Source organism: Mytilus edulis, chromosome 14 (assembly GCF_963676685.1).
Source record: "Mytilus edulis chromosome 14, xbMytEdul2.2, whole genome shotgun sequence".
Lineage (NCBI taxonomy): Eukaryota > Metazoa > Mollusca > Bivalvia > Mytilida > Mytilidae > Mytilus > Mytilus edulis.
The window spans coordinates 32,784,874-32,805,605 of NC_092357.1; the positions used below are offsets into that span (position 1 = coordinate 32,784,874).

The 20,732-nt window shown below is 33.4% G+C and overlaps 1 protein-coding gene across 1 annotated transcript; it reads left to right on the top strand.

Annotated features, from left to right (window-relative positions):
* The first annotated feature begins 1,117 nt into the window (after positions 1 to 1,117).
* Positions 1,118 to 7,435, top strand: LOC139502632 (CCN family member 3-like). Its single transcript, XM_071292160.1, has 7 exons — positions 1,118 to 1,221; positions 1,722 to 1,838; positions 2,634 to 2,741; positions 3,544 to 3,658; positions 5,355 to 5,479; positions 6,307 to 6,418; positions 7,233 to 7,435. The coding sequence occupies exons 1-7, from the start codon at positions 1,164 to 1,166 to the stop codon at positions 7,312 to 7,314; spliced, it is 717 nt and encodes a 238-aa protein (XP_071148261.1). The 5' UTR covers positions 1,118 to 1,163; the 3' UTR covers positions 7,315 to 7,435.
* The last annotated feature ends 13,297 nt before the right edge of the window (positions 7,436 to 20,732 follow it).

Below are 20,732 nucleotides of genomic sequence, written 5' to 3' on the forward strand. Positions count from 1 at the left end.
CTAACGACATGTTATGTCGAAATTACCACATAGCGATGTCGTAATAACGACATGTTATGTCGAAATAACGACATGCTATGTCGTAATTACGACATAAATTTTTTTTTTGAATGGCCCTTATCGGCTTCCGTAGTACGGTAAGTAACTTCCAACTTGAGAAAGATGTTATGAATCGTCTCTTCAACTTTTCCTAAGTCTAGGTGGCCGAGTGGTCTAGAGCGCTAGACACAGTGTAGGTGGTGTAGCATCGAGAATTATTCTTCAGCCACACGTGCCGGAATATATAAATAGGTATTAGACCGTCGGTTTTCCCGTTTGAATGGTTTTACACTAGTAATTTTTGGAGCCCTTTATAGCTTGCTGTTCGGTGTGAGCCAAGTCTCCGTGTTGAAGGCCGTACATTGACCTATAATGGTTTACTTTTATAAAATGCTACTTGGATGGAGAGTTGTTTCATTTGCACTCATACCAAAGATTTCTATATCTATATAAAAAGATAAAGCCTATGGTATCGCTCTATTCAATACACTTCTCCAATTAATTCATCCTGCATACCACACATTTCTATATCTATATAAAAAGATAAAGCCTATGGTATCGCTCTATTCAATACACTTCTCCAATTAATTCATTCTGCACATATATATGTCTTAATTGTAAAACGCCTTTGTGGACTCGTTGTAGCGTACTTGTCTCGTGTGCGGTTCTTTTCCCCTGTGTCAAATATTTGCTGCTTCTCCGCTGTGCAAACTGCAATAAGCAGTAAGAAGAATTAAAGGCTAGAAACATTGGAGTCATGACTACGTGTCAGTGTATAGTGACATATCTCTTTGTGGATTGTTTGTTAATTTATTAAAAAGAAAAATGTTCAAAATCCAGTCCACTGGACGAAAAACTGCAACCCATCAACCATATACACCCGGACTTTTTATTGCTGTTTAGAAAAATATCTCTTATGAATTTGAAGAAAGATATATGTGTGCCTTCATTTCTGACTATATCATGTGTATGTTTGATACATGTACCTCACACCGAAATTTGAATAGCTTATATATATTATCAAATTTTGAAGGTCATGTAATAATTTTAAGCTTATATAGATAAGGTATATATATATCTGTACTTAATCTCTGTGATACCGTACAGTTCTGTATCGCTAGATCATGACTTACACAGGCATAGTTGGTTTCTTGTTTGTTTTAAATGTGTACATAGTGGCTGGTAAGTTTTACAAAATATCATGTCCGTTTGTATGGTTCAAAAATGATATTTTAAATTATTATATATTTTTTTATACCAAAAATAAAAGTTAATACATTTGTATACTGTAACTGTAATTTTCATGATGAAACATACATTCTATTCTGAGAATGTCCAAGCATGCCATAAAATAAGAATAGTTGATATTACACTTATAGTAAAAATATGAACCGGAAAGTCTAGTACGCTCTTTTCTATTTTTGATTGATTGATTGTTCAATGTTTGGTTTACGCTACATGAGCGCAAAAACACTATATCGCGGCCACAGACACTTGTTTCTATCCATAAGAAGGTCGACTATCCATATAAATAGAAGCTTCTATGTTCGTATGGATATAAACAAGTGCCTGTGATCGCGGCGATTCAATTTTTGAATCTCGTTAAGAATGTAAACACACTTATTTTTTATTATATATATGTGTTGTAAAATAAGTGTAAAAGCTATCTGTATTGTTTTCAGTGTCGGCGACAAATTCTACAAACTGTGTTGATGCCACGTTTATAAATTGCAATGATAGCCATGTCTGTCATGATGACAACTTGAAGACATATTGCCCTTTAACCTGTGGACTATGTAGTAAGTATTTACGACTGGGCAATCAAAATAAATAGGTCAGTAAGTTCAATATCCGTTGTATTTGAGTTGCTTACATTGACAGTTTGTTGACTTTGTTGCAACTTACATTGCCAGTTGCTGAAATTGAGGATGCATAAGAGGATGTATTCATTTTTTTACAGCACTGGGTCAATACTTCTGCTAGTAGATTATCAGTCCGCGAGGGCAATACTATCATCAGCGCAATAGTCTAGTGTATTTCGGTACTGTCATGATTCATAACAAACTTTTCTAAAATTGTTTGTTTATGAAGTTTGAAAATGTAAAGAAACAAAGTTTCAACTCCCTCAGGCAAATTATCCCTTAGATTGATTTGGCTATTTTTTTTTAAGTCCTTTTGTTCATAAAGCTTCTAAACTGTTTCGTTTCTTATTCATTCTCGGCTTTCAAATATTTGTCTAGCACGCCTGCTGAAGGTATATAAAAAAGCGCTCTGGACGCATACAATTATTACCGTGTTGGTTTTAGCTTTTTTCCTTTTTGAAAAATTTGAACAAGTGGACTACGAAATAGAATAAAGAAAATTTAAAACAGAGAGAGAGAGAGAGAGAGAGAAAGAGATATATGATCAAAAAGATTAAGAGAAAACTATGGCCATTAAGGGGGAGGGGATAACATATAAAGTAAAGAGAATAAAGGGGAAAATAGATACAGAGAAATATTAAAGAGATACATGTAAACCGTATACAAAATTAAAGAATAAAGACATGTAGAACACCCATCCAGACCCTCAGATATATTTTTATATCGTTTTAGAACCATGCAAGGACCAGGCTGTCTTCGCCTGCAGTAAGAATGTTTGTTCGTTTCCTTCATTGAAGAAGTTTTGTCCTGTGACCTGTTCATCTTGTGGAGAAGGAGTTTGTGAGTATACATACATACATATAATATACCAAAGTTTTATATAAAATAAGTTAAAATCAAAAGGCCCTGAAAATGAAAAAGAACTATCAAGTAACGACTATGCAAAGATTTCTTACATATATTCATTTACAAAATTGTTTGCAGTAGTAGTGTTACAAAGACGAACCATTTATATACTGGCATGTTACAATACAACACTTAGATTTATAAATAAGTACTTCAAACGTGTGTTTTTTTGAATGATAAGCCGCATACAGCATATCATTAAATATGTTAAATGTTTACGAGAATACTTTGGGCTAAAGAGCTAGACTAAGTGGACTGTATGCGATTTTTTTTTAAAGATTAAAAAATATGATCAATATAAGTTAATTACAATTTTTTTCAAGATTTGTGGTATATTTACCAAAACTACATATAGACTTAATACATGTTAATCCAAAATTGCACTATTCAAAATCAATCTGCACAATTGTAAAACTAGTCTTGTCCCTAACATTTTTAATTTTGTTCCCGCTTTAGATTGAATTTTGTAATAAAATTGTAATAACAAATGTATGCATGCATAATGTTCTCAAAATATTGGCACTATTAAAAAATAATGAAATCAAATAGTTTGGCGTACAGAATTGTAAGCGTTTATTAAATCAGATCTTTGATGCTTTTTTATTTCGATAGGAACTAATACAGATTCATCTGTCGTACAATGACAAGATCTTTTTAAGAAGTTCTCAAGTTGCTTTGATTTATTTGATTTGAATAGTTGTTTATTTGTTAATAAGCGTCAGCGTTTCCTTTTCAGTGGGATGCATGTACAAGAGTAAACACTATCAGCAAAGTGAACGCTGGGAAGATGGATGTGATTATAAGTGTACATGTTTGAACGCTGAACAGGGACTTTACCGTTGTACTGAAAGGTTGGTTGTGATTATAAGTGTACGTGTTTGAACGCTGAACTTTACCGTTGTACCGAAAGGTTGGTTTCACAAAATGTGTAAATAACAAATAACAAGGTTAAATAAACCTAACACCAATAGGCATCAATTTAACGACTTAAATAAATCAAAAATACATCTATAAAGGTTAGAATACCTTAGGAATACCGTCTTGTACTAGTATTTGACAAAACATTCGGAATTGTAGGTCTGCAATGCTTTCCATCTTACTTTTTTTATCTGTTTGAATCGAGCGTCACCGATGAGTCTTTTGAAGACGAAACGCGCTTCTGGTGTGCAAATCTTAATTCTGGTGTCTATGATGAGTTTATTTTTATTCTTCCAAAATAGACAGGTGTTCATGCATTACATTATATCAAATATAAAAAAGAAGATGTGGTATGATTGCCAATGAGACAACTATCCACAAAAGACCAAAATGACACAGACATTAGCAACTATAGGTCACCGTACGGCCTTCAACAATGAGCAAAGCCCATACCGCATAGTCAGCTATAAAAGGCCCAGATAAGACAATGTAAAACAATTCAAACGAGAAAACTAACGGCCTTATTTATGTAAAAAAATGAACGAAAAACAAATATGTAACAAAGTCTAGTTCGTCCAGAGGATACACAAGGTGCATGTGAATAAATTATACAGACATAATCAAAGATCTGCCACCACACAAAATTCTCCAAGTAACAAACAAGCCCATTAGGGAGCAACCGTTTAACTGTTTTAAAAGTGGTGTTATGTTTTTTTTTGTCTTAAACAGAAATAAAATTTCGCAAAAAGAGCAAGCATTTTTTTTTAAATTTTCGACGCTATCAATAATATAATATATTTTCCTTCAAAGTTGAACACTTAAAGGTGTCAGGAAAATGTGGATTCAGAATATTTTTTGTCATCTACTTGCATGACCACAATATATTTTTCCATCAAATTGGGGATCAGGATATATTTTAAGTAAAATAAATACTCCCCCCTCTTTTGATTGTTCCCGTAATATTCGACAAAAGATAAACATTGACGAGGTTCCTGATATTAAACACGCGCACAAAAACGCGGGGATAAAGATAGAGGTAAAAATTGCTTCTTTCTTCAGTGCTCTTCTATTTCGAACTTAATTTGGACTTTTTACATTTTTATCGAGCGTCACTGATGAGTCTTTTGTTGACATATTGACTCATGGTATCTACATGTATGGACACTATCAATTGAACCAGAAACAACTGGAGCCCCAAACATGACTTGGGATGGGTATCAGAGCAAGTGTTATTCAATAATGTAGTTGATGATAGGGAAACTGCCTTTATCTAACAACGTTTACACGTTTAATTCATTCTTCATAATTTTTAAGAATTGTTCTTTGCCTTTCTTGAACACATAAGATCACCTAATTTCGGCGGGGTTCGTGTTGCGCAGTCTTTTGATTTCCTAGTAGTGTTCTGTCCCTGTGTTCTGTAGACTATTGTTTGTCTTTCCGCCTTTTTGTTTTGTTTATGTCATGCTATTGTCTGTTTTTCTTTGACTTATGGTTATGTTTCCTTTGTATCTTTTGTTCTGAGACTTTTTTTTATGTTGAAAATTAGTAATTTCATAATTTCTACACCTTACCGAATCCGTCCAAAACCGTTGCAGTTAAACGTAAGTTTGTGTTTTTAAAATATAACAGGTGTGTACATTACCAGAATGTCCCTACAACGTGTAGACTTGTACAAGACCCAGATGACCAATGTTGTAAGGTACCAAAATGTGACGTCCAAGTTGTACATCAGAATACCACAGTACAAAAAACAGGTAAAAAGGAGGCCCCTCAAGGGGGTTTCAAGTAATCACATAATCACAATTGTTTGACAATATAATCACACAATAATGAATTATTTTTATAAACAAGATACTCAAATAGTCCAGCACACAATCCTAGATTAGTAAATAACCATGTTATCATGAAATATTTGATCTGGTAATCAAATAATCACTATAAAAACGGTAAAGTAATCACATAATCAAAAAACACATAAGGAGGCTCATAATTATACGTATACTGTGACAATCCTATATTAGCTTTCCTCTTCTCTAAATTTAATAAAAAATGATTTTGTTAATAACAAATTGGTGTTGTTTTTTTATTGATATGATCATAATCATACCATATATGGATTATTGTTTGATAGCTTCATTTTATGTATGTTTCTCTTTTATCAAACAAATTATTTATATAAACGATATATTCTTCATATAAAAAGATAGAAAGTAGGCATGAACTATTCCAAGTTTTGTACACAAAGTCTTGAAAATGTCAATCACATGATCTTGGCAATTTCAAAGTTGACACCCATAAAAATGATAATTATAACAATATTGATGCATTTTATATTTCGTAAAAAGTTGAGTGTACTCGAAAGGTCGAACAATATTCTAAAATTGAGAATTGGAATTGGGAATATGCCAAAAAGACAATAACTCGACCAGAGAGCAATAACAGTCGGAGTCCACCAATGGCTCTTCAACACAACGAGAAAATCCCGTACCCGGAGGTGAGCTACAACTGAGAAGTAATCAGAAAAAATAAGTTCAAAAACTCTTTATTGCTCTGTTCTATATTCCCGTTTTTCTTTTCAAAGGTTGCTTATACAAGGGGCAACTTTATTCACAAGGTCAGAAATGGTCGGATGGATGTGTCTACGATTGTGAATGCGTAGATGGACCAACTGGACACTACAGATGTCGAGACAAGTAAGATGTTCTAACTTGTAGTTCTATATTACTAGTGCATGGTATCTATGTTTGTAAAATAGTTTCATCATTTGATATGTCTACACTATATAGTGTCCTTTGTGTTATTCCTGTCGTAGGGATTGACTGATCGATTGTTGGTTTTTAAACCCACATTTTGGCTCTATTTGCTGTTTTATGCTGGTCAGTTTATTTTGGTGAAGGAAGCCGGAGTGTTCGAAGAGAACAACAGAACTTCGGTAGGAAAACTGTCTGGCGTAGTCAATTAAGATTGCAGTCGAGCGCACCTGCCACATGCGGGATGCGAACTCAAAACATCTTTGATGACAGGCTAGTGATACTGTTGCTCGACTTCTTACTAGAGAATTGAAGATGGATGATTGCAGATATTATAAAATGAAATCTAGGGTAAAACAATGGGGTTTAATGCGCAGTCATATGATAGAAAACTGTTAAACGCTAAATCTAATAGGACAATCGTTAAACAGTTAATGCTGTTATATATAACAATTGAACATATGAATTCGAATAAATTGTCCAGCAGTACAATTGTTTAATGTAAATACTGTTGATTACTTTATTCGACGGATATCAACAATGATAAATTTTCGTTGATTTCATGGGTACAAGTCAAACACGAATTTAAATTTTCAAGGAATAACAATCTATATGTTGACAAAACCACTGGATCAAATATCAACGAAAAAGCAAAGTCTTCCTGAATCAACGAAAATTGGTACCAACGAAAAATTTGAATCCACATTATGTTATTTCTTCTTCCTAGACACTATATTTGTACTGTTTGTTTTTGTAGGTGTCCAACATACACACAAGTACCCCAGAATTGTCCTTTGGTACAATCAGCAGACGGATGTTGCTATAAGCCGAACTGCTAGGATATAGACGTGTACATTAAAACATGCAACAACAAGACCGTACATGTTTTGTGTAATGATTTCATTAGACACAGATTATATGTTGACATAATACATGTTTTGAATTAAAACTACAACCATTGACCATCTTATTATAATTTACAAAGTTAAAGTATATTTTCCATACCTGGCGAAAAGTGCTAGCGTGATAGCAAAAATTGTCGTCTGACAATTGTCAAACTTCTATTTTAGACGGATATGTTTCTTTTGCACCGTCTGACGGTCTTTTTTGTCATTCACCTGTTAAACAATATTTTCCAATGAAATAGCACCTTCTAATTTGTATTTTGGAGTTCTTTACATAGACAGGAAATTTGGATGCGATTCGGCTAAACTGTTCAATTGATTAAAAAAAAAAACTATTGTAAGATGTTGGCAATTCCACACTGTATTTATATCTTTTACTTATGTTTTATTTGTATAAATTTAGATTTTGTTATCGGTAATCAAAACCATACTTAATTGTATTAAATATTAAACGCATATGCATATGCATAGTACTACAATCTTTCGATACCTATATCACACGAGGTCATGTTTACTCAGACTGTTAATGATGTCTTTACACTAAATCCGGAAGTTGGATGCGTACTGATTGATATATTACTCTAAAATGCATGATTGTTTTGATAGTTGTTTTAAAATGGCTTTGAAATGGATTCCAGTAACTGCAATTACTCTTAGATCAGTGCGTTGAGTCATATTGTCTTATTAGTTGACTTGACCAATGAATTGTTTGTTAACACTTCAGATAGCATTCATTATCCATGCCTAGGTTAACCTAAATGTATGTGATATTTTTTCATTATAATGTATTCTTCAGTGTAACTAAGCTGTTATATTCTAGATCTTTCATTTTAATCAGCGTGAAGGGACATACTATTCTAAGCTTAAAGATATTCAACAATGAGCAAAACCATTTTTTTTTAAACAAACAGGTTTACACGTATGTCCATTATATCCACCTTTAAATCGTCAAGTATTTGCACAATTTGTGACTTAATTATACAGTGAATACCAAAGATACGCCACCAAACTCAATGTTTTCAATTATCAAAACAATTTATCATCAATATACGACAACAGATAAGCATCGACGAGGGTCCTGACATCGAACAATCGAATACAAAAAAAAAAAGCGACGGGATGCAGATAGAGGCAACAGCAGTTTATCAAAACCTTTTGGGAATTGTGGGTCTTTTAAGGGTCTCCAATGCCCGTCAATTTCCAATTTTTTTTTGGCTTTTTTTATTCGAGCGAAACGTATGTCTTGCGTACCATTATTAATTCAGGTTTCTATGCCGAGTTTATACTAATTTATAATTTCGGTAATCGGTTGATGAGACATAACAAATGTAATACAATCATTTTGTACAATGCGTTCTTAGGTTGTTCTGTTACACTTCTGTCCTCATGTTGGAAGAAGATTTGACTCCCACTCACATGTTTAACCCCAACATATTTAATTTGTGTCTGTCCCAATACAGGAGCCTTCAACGCAGTAGTTATTGTATGTTTTTGTTTACACTATTTGTCTTTCGGTTATTGTTTTGTACATAAATCAGGCCATCAGTTTTCTCGTTCTAATTACTTTAGATTTCTCTTATCTGGGCCTTTTACAGCTTGCTATGCGGTTTGGGTTTTGCTCTTTAGAGAAGGCATTAGGAGTACTTATTCACAGTTGCTAACTTCTACGCCATGTTTTTGGGTCGTTAGCTGAAAGTTGTATAATTAGCAAAACACCACATCTTCTTATTTCTATATAATGTTTAGATAAAAAAGAAAAACAGCTGATAAAAAAATGGATTGAACTAAGGGTAACGTAAGCCTCAATTTGGGTCAAAAATGTTTTTATTTACTTATCGATAATGTAACGATAACCTAAGCAGAAGTTTATTTTCTGTTCTGTTCTTCCTGTTCTTCATAATTAAAATTTAAAAGTCTTAGGCATGACAATCAGAGGCAATATGGTTCAAATATATTGTTTAGTAATGGTAATAACACGAGCTCCACAATTGATTTGGAGCCCGGAGTCTGCGTATTAAGAGCCCGGACCCTAATCATCAGAGCTAAGAGTCCTATCAATGAAATTCGAATCCCTATCAAAAGTTAAGAGCACCTATTGAAGAGTTTGAAGCCCCAAAAAAGAAATTAAGAATTAGAAAGTGTATCAGAGCCAGTGTTATCTTAGTCTTATCATTAACTAAATAAGTCATTAATCAGTAATCTTAACAGTTTATATAAATTAGTCATTCTTAATTCTTAGGAACAGTTTTCTTTGCCAATGCAGAACACCTGAGCTGACCTCGTTTCCGATTTTTTTCAATCTTTTGTTTCTTAGGAGGGTTTTGTAAATTTGTCTTTTCTCTTTTATTTATTGTTATGTTCCCTAAGTTACTATCTTATTATGGACCGGCAGTAATATAAGCCGGTCCATTATATGATATGGGTTTGAGATTGTTACATGAGTTTCTACGAATCTACATTAATAATTTTTGCGGTATATGAAATTTGAAGATTTTAGGTAATTGAAAAAAATCCATTTTTGAAAATTTTTTTTATGAGAAGAAGATGCCAAATATTTATAACAATATATGTTCATTTTTATTATGCACAGAATGGAATGACCCGTATTTGGGAATTTCCCAAACAAGGTTATTTTTAGAAATGTAAACAAGGACAAGGTACCATGTTATTACAACAACTCGTGGTCGGAACATTGGAAATGATTTATAGTTTGCGTTATTTTCTCAAAATAGTTATTTTATATTCTATTTTGGTGATTATACACGTGTACACTCCCTATCGGGATTAATATAGATGTGTCACTAACGTATTTGCAATGTTTTGATATTTACAAGGACAATCCCCACCCCATTACGAGGGAGTAATAGGACACTTTGCAGAGTCTGTTATTATATGGCGGAGGAAGCCGAAGTACTCGAAGAAAACCACCGGGCTGCTCGTCGGTAACAGACAAACATTTTTAGCCATGGCGTTGTCAGTTGTCAGTTTATTTTCGATTTATGAACTTGACTGTCCCTTTGGTATCTTTTGTCCCTCTTTTACATGGATTGTTTCCAAACTGTTTCAAGTAAATGCTTAAATACACTAATAAAATTTGACTTTAACAAATGCTCAGCTGATTTTAAGAGATAGCTTCCCCAATAAAGGTCTACCCCCTTAATTAATGTGTATTTTGTTTTTGCTTGATTCCCCTTTGCACATTTTATTCCTTTTAGTCAACATTTTGTTTTTGCGGATAACGTTTTGTTGACACGGACGTCGTCATAAGTGCAATCTATTATTTAAAGAACATTGTAGCTGTGTCGTATCAGAAGATACTGCACATTACTTTGGTATACCTGACTCATCCAGGTGCATAAGAAAGATGGGAGAGAATTGGAAAAATACGTCCATACTTGAATGAAGATCTCTATAAAGACTTTTCATTTTGAATTTTCCTCAGTGATCAGTATTCTTGTGATTTTACCTTTTTTGGTCATCTGACACTATGTGAATATAAGATCTGTCGTTTACACCCTAATAACCCTTTTAGACGGTGTGTCTGACTCCAGACTAATCTTTCGTCGATCAAAGTGTAAATAAAAGAACTGTCGTATACACCTACCAACCCACTAAGATTATATGTTTGACTCATGAATAATTTTGTTTCTATCAACGTGAAGATAAAGGAATTATCGTATATGACTGACAAATCCACTTAGAGTATATGCTTGACTCCATACTCATCTTTCGTCTATCGACGTGTAAATGGAAAATAAGCTGACGTATAAACCTACCAACCCACTTAGAAGATACGTTTGACTCCAGACTCATCATTCGTCTATCAAAGTGTATATGTAAGACCTGTCATGTATAACCGCATAACCCACTTATAAAGTTAAGGTATATTTGATTCCAGACTAATCTTTCTATCAAAGATTTGATACACGACATGTCATGTATTACCTTACTACCCATTTAGAAGGTATATTTGACTCCAAATTGACATTTCGTCTTTTAAAGTGTAAATGCACTACAGTCCTCTATGTATATTTTATTTACTAAGTATATTTATAATGCAACTAGTTGTGTTTATTTCGTCAATATAGTAACACAGCTATATTTTGTGCAATGTCATATTCATCCTGGAACTCTTTTTTCACAGTTCATGGGTTCATTAAGGGATACAAATAAGTTTGATATATGTGTTACAATTAAAATAGCTATCAATGTATTTATTTAAGTTACAGTATGAACACAATACTAGGTCAATGTCCTAAAAAAATATAAACATTTTTGTATTCGGCACAAAAACCTCGCCCTTCCCCAGTTTCTCAGCCTCATACAAAAAAGTTTGTATTTTTACTGACATTGATCTAATATTGTATATATTATATAATTGTAAAGTTTTTAATATTCTATAATTTTTTATCTCATTTTTCAGTTTAATCCTTTGAAATAAACAAACGATGAACCGATACCTCCTTGCACAACAATCAGCGATGGTAATTTTTTTTTATAGTATGATTTTAATATCAAAATGAAATTGGAAAGATAAGCTATCTGATTTTCTTTGATGTTCTTGTATTTTCATTTATTGCCGACCTAAATTACATCTCAATAGTACCCATATTGATTCTAAAACTATTGTATTGCATTAATAATTCATGTATTTATAAGGATGTGTGCAAAACAATAATTTTGCTAAAACATAAGTATCGCTGCTGTCGTCGGTTCATCATAGTAATATCAAGAGTTCATTATATAACTGAAAGAAATCAGAAAAAAATATGTGATGAGTTATTACAAAGAGTGAACAAAATGGCGATTCCTTATACCACATTGACCACTGTTGGTTCAGTAATTGCAGTTTTTAATATGCTGATTTTTTCTGCGGCTTTTGAATTGAAACAAAACACATTTTCTGTTGAAAAAGACAAAAGGATCATAACGAATAACAATTCAAGTACTAGTAAGATCTTTTATAACTACAGCGCTTTAGAGTGCGCAGTGGAATGCGTAAATGAAGAAAAGTGTCATGCAGCAAGCTATGACAAATCCGTTTTAACTTGTCAACTTTGTTTAAATACACCTGAGTTTTTTTCTTATGCTCTAGAAACAACATCAGGATGGAATGTATTACGAAAAGTCGGCAAAAATAGTAAGTATCTTTTCTAAATGCTAGGGATGATCATTTGTTGTGTTGATATGTAGTTTCTACTTTAATCGTAACGACAAAATGCGTTTATTATTTGTTTAGCGTGCTATGTGAAATTTATCATCAACTGCAACTACTTGTTTGGAGGCTTCTTTGTTATATATAAATGTATGTTTATTTGGTTTTATTAATCAGCTGTATTTTTTTTAATTTATGTTTGCACAGTTTTGACTACTTGTTCCCAATTTTTGTCGCATCTATCATGTCTGTTTAGGTTGCTCTGCTCACTTGGTTTTTGTCAGTATAACAGATGGTCTGTTAACAATTCCACACAAGCGGGAAGTTAAGATAGATATAAGACTATTTTTTCTGTCAAAAATGCATGTACGGTAGGAATATGTTACTTGTTTTTCCGTTCGTCAGTTGTTTGGTTAAAGTCTAACGTTTGATTGTGTAAGTTTATTTGGTTTTTCACCTTTTTGAACTTACCATGTAATTCTGCATTTTTGTTAAACATAATTAATCAATAATAGCGTAATATGTTAACCTTAAGGATGTTCACTACAAATTTTAAAGACTGTTATCAATTTATAGTATATATGAAACAAATCTAAACACACAGAAAATAGTCCATGACCTTGTGTTTAAAAAGGGCAGTGTAATTTTGTTGAGAATTATTCTTATGTTATTGTTATTCATATAACTTTGGTAATTTCCTCAAATAGCTATGGATAAATAACAATCATTTAATAAAATTATGAAAAAAGCTAGAATATACTGACGGACTTTAGAAACGCAATACGCATTTTGTTGAGGTTTTCAACCAAATCATGATTGATGCTCAAATAACTTTTACATGTATCCATGCTTGCCATATTTCTTTCTGTTAGAATAATTCAATATTCGTCTTATCTGATGTTAAGCATACACCGGAGTTTGAGGTTGCACGAATGTTTTACACCACATGTGTTAAAGCAAAATTTGAAATCCATAAAGGATCGGTTCTTTTAAATCTATACCCACACTTGGATCTGTTTTAAAATGTTGTACCACAAAATTGCCGATACTGAGCGACAACTATCTAAGTCAGCCTATAAGAATATTGAAAACAGAAATACGTGAACGTAATGTAACAGGGCAGTTCGATGCCAGAAACTCGTCCTACTGTCCTTTCAGGTTAAGATATAGACAGACAAGATGTGTTGATGACCATTAATGACCAGATCGATCAATACGTAGTCACAACGCCACGTCATCCGATACGGTCAAATTGTAATTAAATCATTGAATGCAGTGGTAGTCACATTAATGCCAAAAATGTTTCCCCATAAACTAAAATGCAAAAGAATCAACTGCTTAAAAACATTCAAAAACCGAAAGTTTAAACTGCTTAATTGAAAAAAACACACTGTACATGCTGTTATGGATGGGGGAAAGGCAAAATCACAAAGTATAAAACAGAATACAAACATGTTTACCATTATTGGTTGACTTTCATGACAATCTTTTAGGCGTTGGTTACTGGCAATCATTGATAATGACTAATATTCCATTGAGAAAGGGGAACCCAGAGATTCAGTGGATAACAAATGATTGGGACATTAAAAATGACGTAATCAATTCAACTTTAAAACTGTAATTTCTTTTTATAAATTATGAAGTTAGAATGAAATTAACGGCCATACATATGTTTTACAAAAATTGCATATTGAAAAATGGGAATTAGAAAGAATAATCTAGTGTTGCATTTCTAAGCTATTTTGTTCATCTAGATCATATTGCATAAATATAATACTTTCAAACGCAGAAAACATAGAAAGGCAACTGCACCATCTATTATTGATATACACAAATATCATTTTGATTATCTTATAGGTTGTTCAACAAGTTTAAAGATCGGCTTACATGAAATATGATTAAAAATTGATATTTTCATTTCAGACATCAAGGAGTTAAAGACACCAATAGAAGGTAAAATAAATAATAATCTGTTAGAGATTTTCCAGAAATGACATCTATATCTATATTTGTATTTAATAGGGTTGACTGATTCCTGGAGCTGATGCAATTTTACCATAATGATTGACTATATTCAAGGACGTTCGATCCTTTATTTAAGAACAAGCTCTTTAAAGCGGGCAATTTGCTTACTTGTGCTACATGAATAAAACTAGAGGATTCTGAAACTGTACAAAAAGTCAAAAGCGAAAGTAGCAAAAACCCTTATATTTTGCATTCTTACAAATATGTGTAAAACAATCAAGATATTGCTGGCACTTGTTTTATTCCAAATTGTCAATGTATTAAGGTCGTAATGAGGGTATCTTCATGATGAATAACGGTTACAATCTAAACAATTGATGTTAACGGTAACTTTTGGTGCATGACAAAAAAATGTACACTATCTTTTAGACGATAAAAATTTGACTTATTTTGACGAATCGCGTTAGTTCCTTATTACGGAAAAATGATCGTCCTACACTACATAAAATTAAAGTGTTCATTGTTGAATTAAGTTCTGAAAAACATCTTATCAGCTAGGAAGAATCAACTAAAGAAATAAATCGTTTGATTTTATAATAAGAAATATTTCTGCTCACATATTGTTTATGTAAAAGTATTGCTGGTTCGAAAGATAAATGTGCGGGAATTTCTCGCTACATTGAAGACCTGTTGGTGACCCTCTGCTGTTGTTTTTTATTTGGGCGGGTTGTTGTCTCTTTGACACATTCCCCATTTCCATTCTCAATTTTATATGAACTAACCGTTTCCATTATTTTGCATAGCGGACTGCTATCTTGACGAAAGCTGGAACTATAATGGACATGTTAACTATACTCACAGTGGACGAACCTGTCAAATGTGGAATCTCCAATCCCCGCACTCACACTCATTTACTTCGGAACAGATGTCGGACTTCCATTCGAATTATTGTAGAGATCCTTCCCATACGTTAACTCCATGGTGTTATACAATTGATGAACATTACTCTTGGGAATTTTGTCCAATCACAAAATGTAAGTTTTATATGATAAGTGATTGATTTAACATTCCAAAAATATGCTGTGCTGATAAAAGTGTTTAAACTATAACATGGCCGATAAGATACGTCGGTGTTTCAATTCACCAGGGTCTTGTTTTCTTGGTCTCAGATCTTTATGTATCAGTACAGTTTTCTTATCTGTAATTTAACTAATTGAACCTTATTCCTCGATTGTGTCCTATTCCCGATTGTGTCATATTCCCGATTGTGTTCTATTGCCGATTGTGTTCTATTGCCGAATGTGTTCTATTCCCGATTGTCTTATTCCCGATTGTGTCCTTATCCAGATAGTGTCATATTCCCGATTCTGTCCTATTCCCGATTGTGTTCCTTTCCCGATTGTGTCTTATTCCCGATTGTGTTCTATTCCATAGTGTGTCCTATTCCGGAATATATCCTATTCGGTATTAAATTCTATCCCCGAGTGTGTCTTATAACCAAGTGTGTCCTATTCCTGCGATATTTTAATTAGAATGACATTGAATGTGATACATGAATAGCAGAAGAAGCTAAAGCTGTCACTGCATCCGATTTCGCGTGTGTTTGAGTTTATTCGAGTTTCACCGGTTTTTTTTGTTAAATTGATTCGTTATTCATTATAATATGGTTATTATTAATGAGACTTGACATCGATAAACTATTTAAGCATTAACCTAAACTGCAAACGTTCTATAAAGCTGTCAAAACACGTTGGCTGTTTAATATAATATGATATACAGTAACTGATCGTATAATACTACAAGCATTGCCTACAACTAAAAAAAGGGCAATGAAATGTTTAACTGTCGTGATATATTCTTTACGATTTGAAAATCTTCTCCGCCGAGATGAAGAGGATTATTTAACCCTTCCAGAACACATGTATTTAAATGATGTGTTGATCACCGGTGTCAACGTGATGATCGTAACTGCAGTTACGATCATCCCAATATGGCGGACACAAATATAGGGAAATTTTATAAGGCTGATTTCTCCACTTTAACAGCTTATTTTCAGATGTGTATTATGTCAAGAAACATCTTTATAAGCATTGCCATTGAAATATTTTTTCTGACCGGATGGAAAAGCAACAACAAGAATGAAAATCGAGATACAAAAAATCACGATGATGATCGTAACTGTTATTTATTTTTTATCAACGATGATCGTAACTTTTACTTAAGATGATCGGAACTGTCTATTCCAACGAAGCATTTTCTGATAAATAAGGACAAATAAAGCTGTCTAGGATATGCGAATAGATGTACGTTATCAGCTGATATTGTGATAATAATGAGGAACGATCACTGAGGGAAGGGTAACGTCCTATTGGCAAGTGCCCAAATGGTTATGACTTCGCGCGATTTCGTATTTATTTTTTATTTAGTTCAATATTAAAATGCATTGGGGTTAACAACATTATATTGATTTCATATGTTTTATATAAATAAGGTATTGGACAGTTCATATTAATGACCAGTTTGTTAAAATTGGAGATTTTTTTTCATTTGTCCCCCCTACACTTTATAGGGACAATAGTACCTTTCGAGGATCTGGTATTTTTGGGGAATTCAGACTGTATAGGTTCTAAAATTAATAGATTTAGGATTTTTAAAGGAGAGGTTGAAAAAATAAAGCATTAAGAAGTGTAATCATATCTGTTGAATGAAAAAAAACCAATGAAACCGTCATTAAAGGGAGCTACTATTTGATTTTTATTTGGGGGAGGGGCTAGGATGAATAATTTTGTCCTGCATTTTTTATGTTGAAATCTCTATCCTGCGTTTTTATTTTTACTCTATTCGATCCTGCTTTTTCCTTCCTGATTATTTTAACATAAATTGTCATCTTGCTTTTTTGTTTGGCCAAGATGTTTATCCGGCTTTTTTTTACTCAAATCTCCTGTAGTGCCTTTTCGGCCAAATTTCATCCCCCCTTATAAAATTCAAATGGTAGATCCCTTATTGATATGTTTGGTTTAACACAACTTCTTCGACTAACTTCAATAACACATGTCATATACCGTAGAAATGTAAGAATTTGTAGCTTGAAAAATCTTATATGAACATGTATACCATCTATTTTAACTTGTCCTTCTTTAAATAAATAGCCAACCCATGGTAAATATAGGCAACAGTGGTCCAGTGGCGTATTCAGAGCTTTCATAAAGGGATGGGGGACTGGCTGCCTAAGAGTAGGCCCGCTACAGTCATTTTACATTGATTCCCTATACAAGCAACCAAATTTCCCCAACAAAAAGACGATGCGAGCACCTTGACTCTCCCTCTAAGTCCGTCTCTGTAGTCTACCAATGACTAATAGTCATACTTTGATTGTGAAAAAAACAAGGCCAGGCAACAATTTAAAACCGTTAGAAAGTCATCAAAATGATGTAACTTCATGCCTGCCTTTACTTTATTCAGTGAAAGTTTTGGCCTGCCTGTATTCTTAAAAACTGTATCTTGAGAATGATATCTATATCAACGTAAATCCATTTTGAATATTAACTAAATTACTCATAAGAAAATAATAGTGTGGACATTTACATATAAGTCTGCTAATCCTCTTATGTCATTTCTTTTTAGAATAGCGGTTTTCATTTATTCTATGTTTAATTTTAAAATCAAATTTTGTTTATCGTGACTGCTAAATAGGGTGTTCATTGAGTGAAAAAAATCATTTATAAATTTTGAGTTACGATCATCTTTTTATAAAAACAAGTCAAAGTTCCGATCATCTACAGACGAAGTTACGATCATCATCGTGATTTTTTGAATCTCGATTTTCGTTCTTCTGGTTGTTTTTCTATAATTTATGAAAAACACATTCAATGGCAATGCTTATAAAGATTTTTCTTGATATTAAACAAATATGAAAATAAGCTGTTAAAGTGGAGAAATCAGCCTTCTGAAATATCCCTATATTTGTGTCCGCCATATTGGGATGATCGTAATTGCAGTTACGATCATCACGTTGACACCGGTGTTGATAGACGTATTTGCTCGGGAATAGTTTTTTTTAAATTGTTGTTTATCTTTGTTGTTTTCGTTTTGCTATTATTTTCTAGGAATTTTCGCTTCCAACAGATAAATGAAAAACAATAAAAATAAACTTGTATAACATGACTAGCAATTCTTGTATTTATTGTGATTAAGATGACAACACAATGTCGACTGCTGTACTCCTACTTGTGACATTTTTTACCTATTATGTCTGTTTGTTTTGTTCACACATCGTTGTCAATATAATAGAATTCGATGCGACTGCCTTACAAGTGAGAGGTTTAGCAAGCTATAAATCCAGGTTTAATCCACCAGTTTCTACATGAGAAAATACCTGTATCGAGTCGGAATATGTCAGTTGATATTTATTCATTTGAAGTGTCTGAGCTTTTAAGTTTGCCATTTGATTAAGGACTTTTTGTTTGGATTATCCTCGGGGTCCAGTATTTTTGTGAATTTACGTATACTTTTTTTCTGATTTTCAGGCGACACGTGTCAACGGGTTGAAAACATACCCGTTGGATTGACTGTCAAATATAACATGTCATATGGACTTTTGGGAGCTTTATACAGCTGTAAATCATTTACTGCAGATGAGTCGACAGATCATTGCCCTAGCAGCATTTGTCAAGCGGATGGAACCTGGTCAGATTTCAGTATTTCATGTGGTGGTTTGTTTCATTTTGTTAACATATCTCAAATGTTTGCTTTTTTGCATTCATTTTCATATCTTTGAAATCTTTGGTAAGTTGCAAATGTTGTATTTTTCTCTCACTGTTTTCGGATATCAATACGGGATAAGGAGAAAAAATAAAATTATAATTCATAAAATTGAGAATGGAAATGGGGAATGTGTCAAAGAGACAACAACCCGACCAAATAAAAAACAACAGCAGAGGGTCACCAACAGGTCTTCAATGTAGCGAGAAATTCCCGCACACGGAGGCGTCCTTCAGCTGGCCCCTAAACAAATATATACTAGTCCAGTGATAATGAACGCCATACTAATTTCCAAATTGTACACAAGAAACTAAAATTAAAATAATACAAGACTAACAAACCATTTAGATATCCTCATTTCCAGTTTGAGGATAATGAGAATAGCACTAAGTGTTAGGTTGAAGTATATAACTTGGAATTTAAAACATTAAACTGGGATATTTAAGAAGATAAACCGTTATCACCTAGTACAAGAAGGTATGTGTCAAGAAACTTATAACTTGTAAAAAATCCCTGTACAAATTATAATTTGTACAATCTTACATCTTGTACACAACATATACACTGTTATGTATAACATGATTTTCTTTTGTAGTAGATGATTGTTACAACAATAGTTCTACCTATAGAGGTAAAGTCAGCTGCAGTGCTCTCGGGACCACTTGTAGGCGTTGGGATTCAGTCAGTACATATGACCTTCCATCAGATCCAGCCGATCACCCGAATAATTACTGTAGAGATCCTAAAGGTGAAGGGAGGCCTTACTGTTATAAAGGAGTAAACGATTGGGAGTGGGAGTATTGTCATGTGACCAAATGTAAAATGTGAATCTTCGTATCAAAATGTTTTAAACACGAGTTAGGGTATTGTCATGTGACCAGATGTTAAATGTGAATATTCGTATCAAACTGTTTTAAACACGAGTGGGAGTACTGTCATGACTGTTATGTGACCAAATGTTAAATGCGAATCCTCTTATCAAACTGTTTTCAACACGAGTGGGAGTACTGTCATGACTGTCATGTGACCAAATATGAAATGCGAATCCTCGTATCAAAATGTTTTAAACACGAGTGGGAGTACTGTCATGTGACCAAATGTTAAATGTGAAACCTCGTATCAAATGGTTTTAATCACGAGTGGGAGTACTGTCATGTGACCAAATGCTAAATGCGAATCCACGTATCAAAATGTTTTAAACACGAGTGGGAGTACTGTTATGTGACCATATACAGTGGCGGATCCAGGAATTTTCATCAGTGGGGGCCAACTGACTGACCTAAGAGGAGACCCGCTCCAGTCACGCTTCCGTGATTCCCTATATAAGCAACCAAATTTTTTCCCAAAAAGGGAGAGCCCGGGCCCCCTGCCCCCCCTAAATCCGCCTCTGATATGTTAAATGTGAATCTTCTTATCAAACTGGTTTAAACACGAGTGGGAGTACTGTCATGTGACCAAATGTTAATTGTGA

What these genes read in the sequence shown, in the direction of transcription:
- LOC139502632 (XM_071292160.1), top strand. Translation starts at nt 1,164, where the DNA reads ATGACTTACACAGGCATAGTTGGTTTCTTGTTTGTTTTAAATGTGTAC. An exon ending in TTTAACCTGTGGACTATGTA is followed by an intron (nt 1,839 to 2,633) that starts GTAAGTATTTAC and finishes ATATCGTTTTAG; the next exon opens with AACCATGCAAGGACCAGGCT. An exon ending in ATCTTGTGGAGAAGGAGTTT is followed by an intron (nt 2,742 to 3,543) that starts GTGAGTATACAT and finishes TTTCCTTTTCAG; the next exon opens with TGGGATGCATGTACAAGAGT.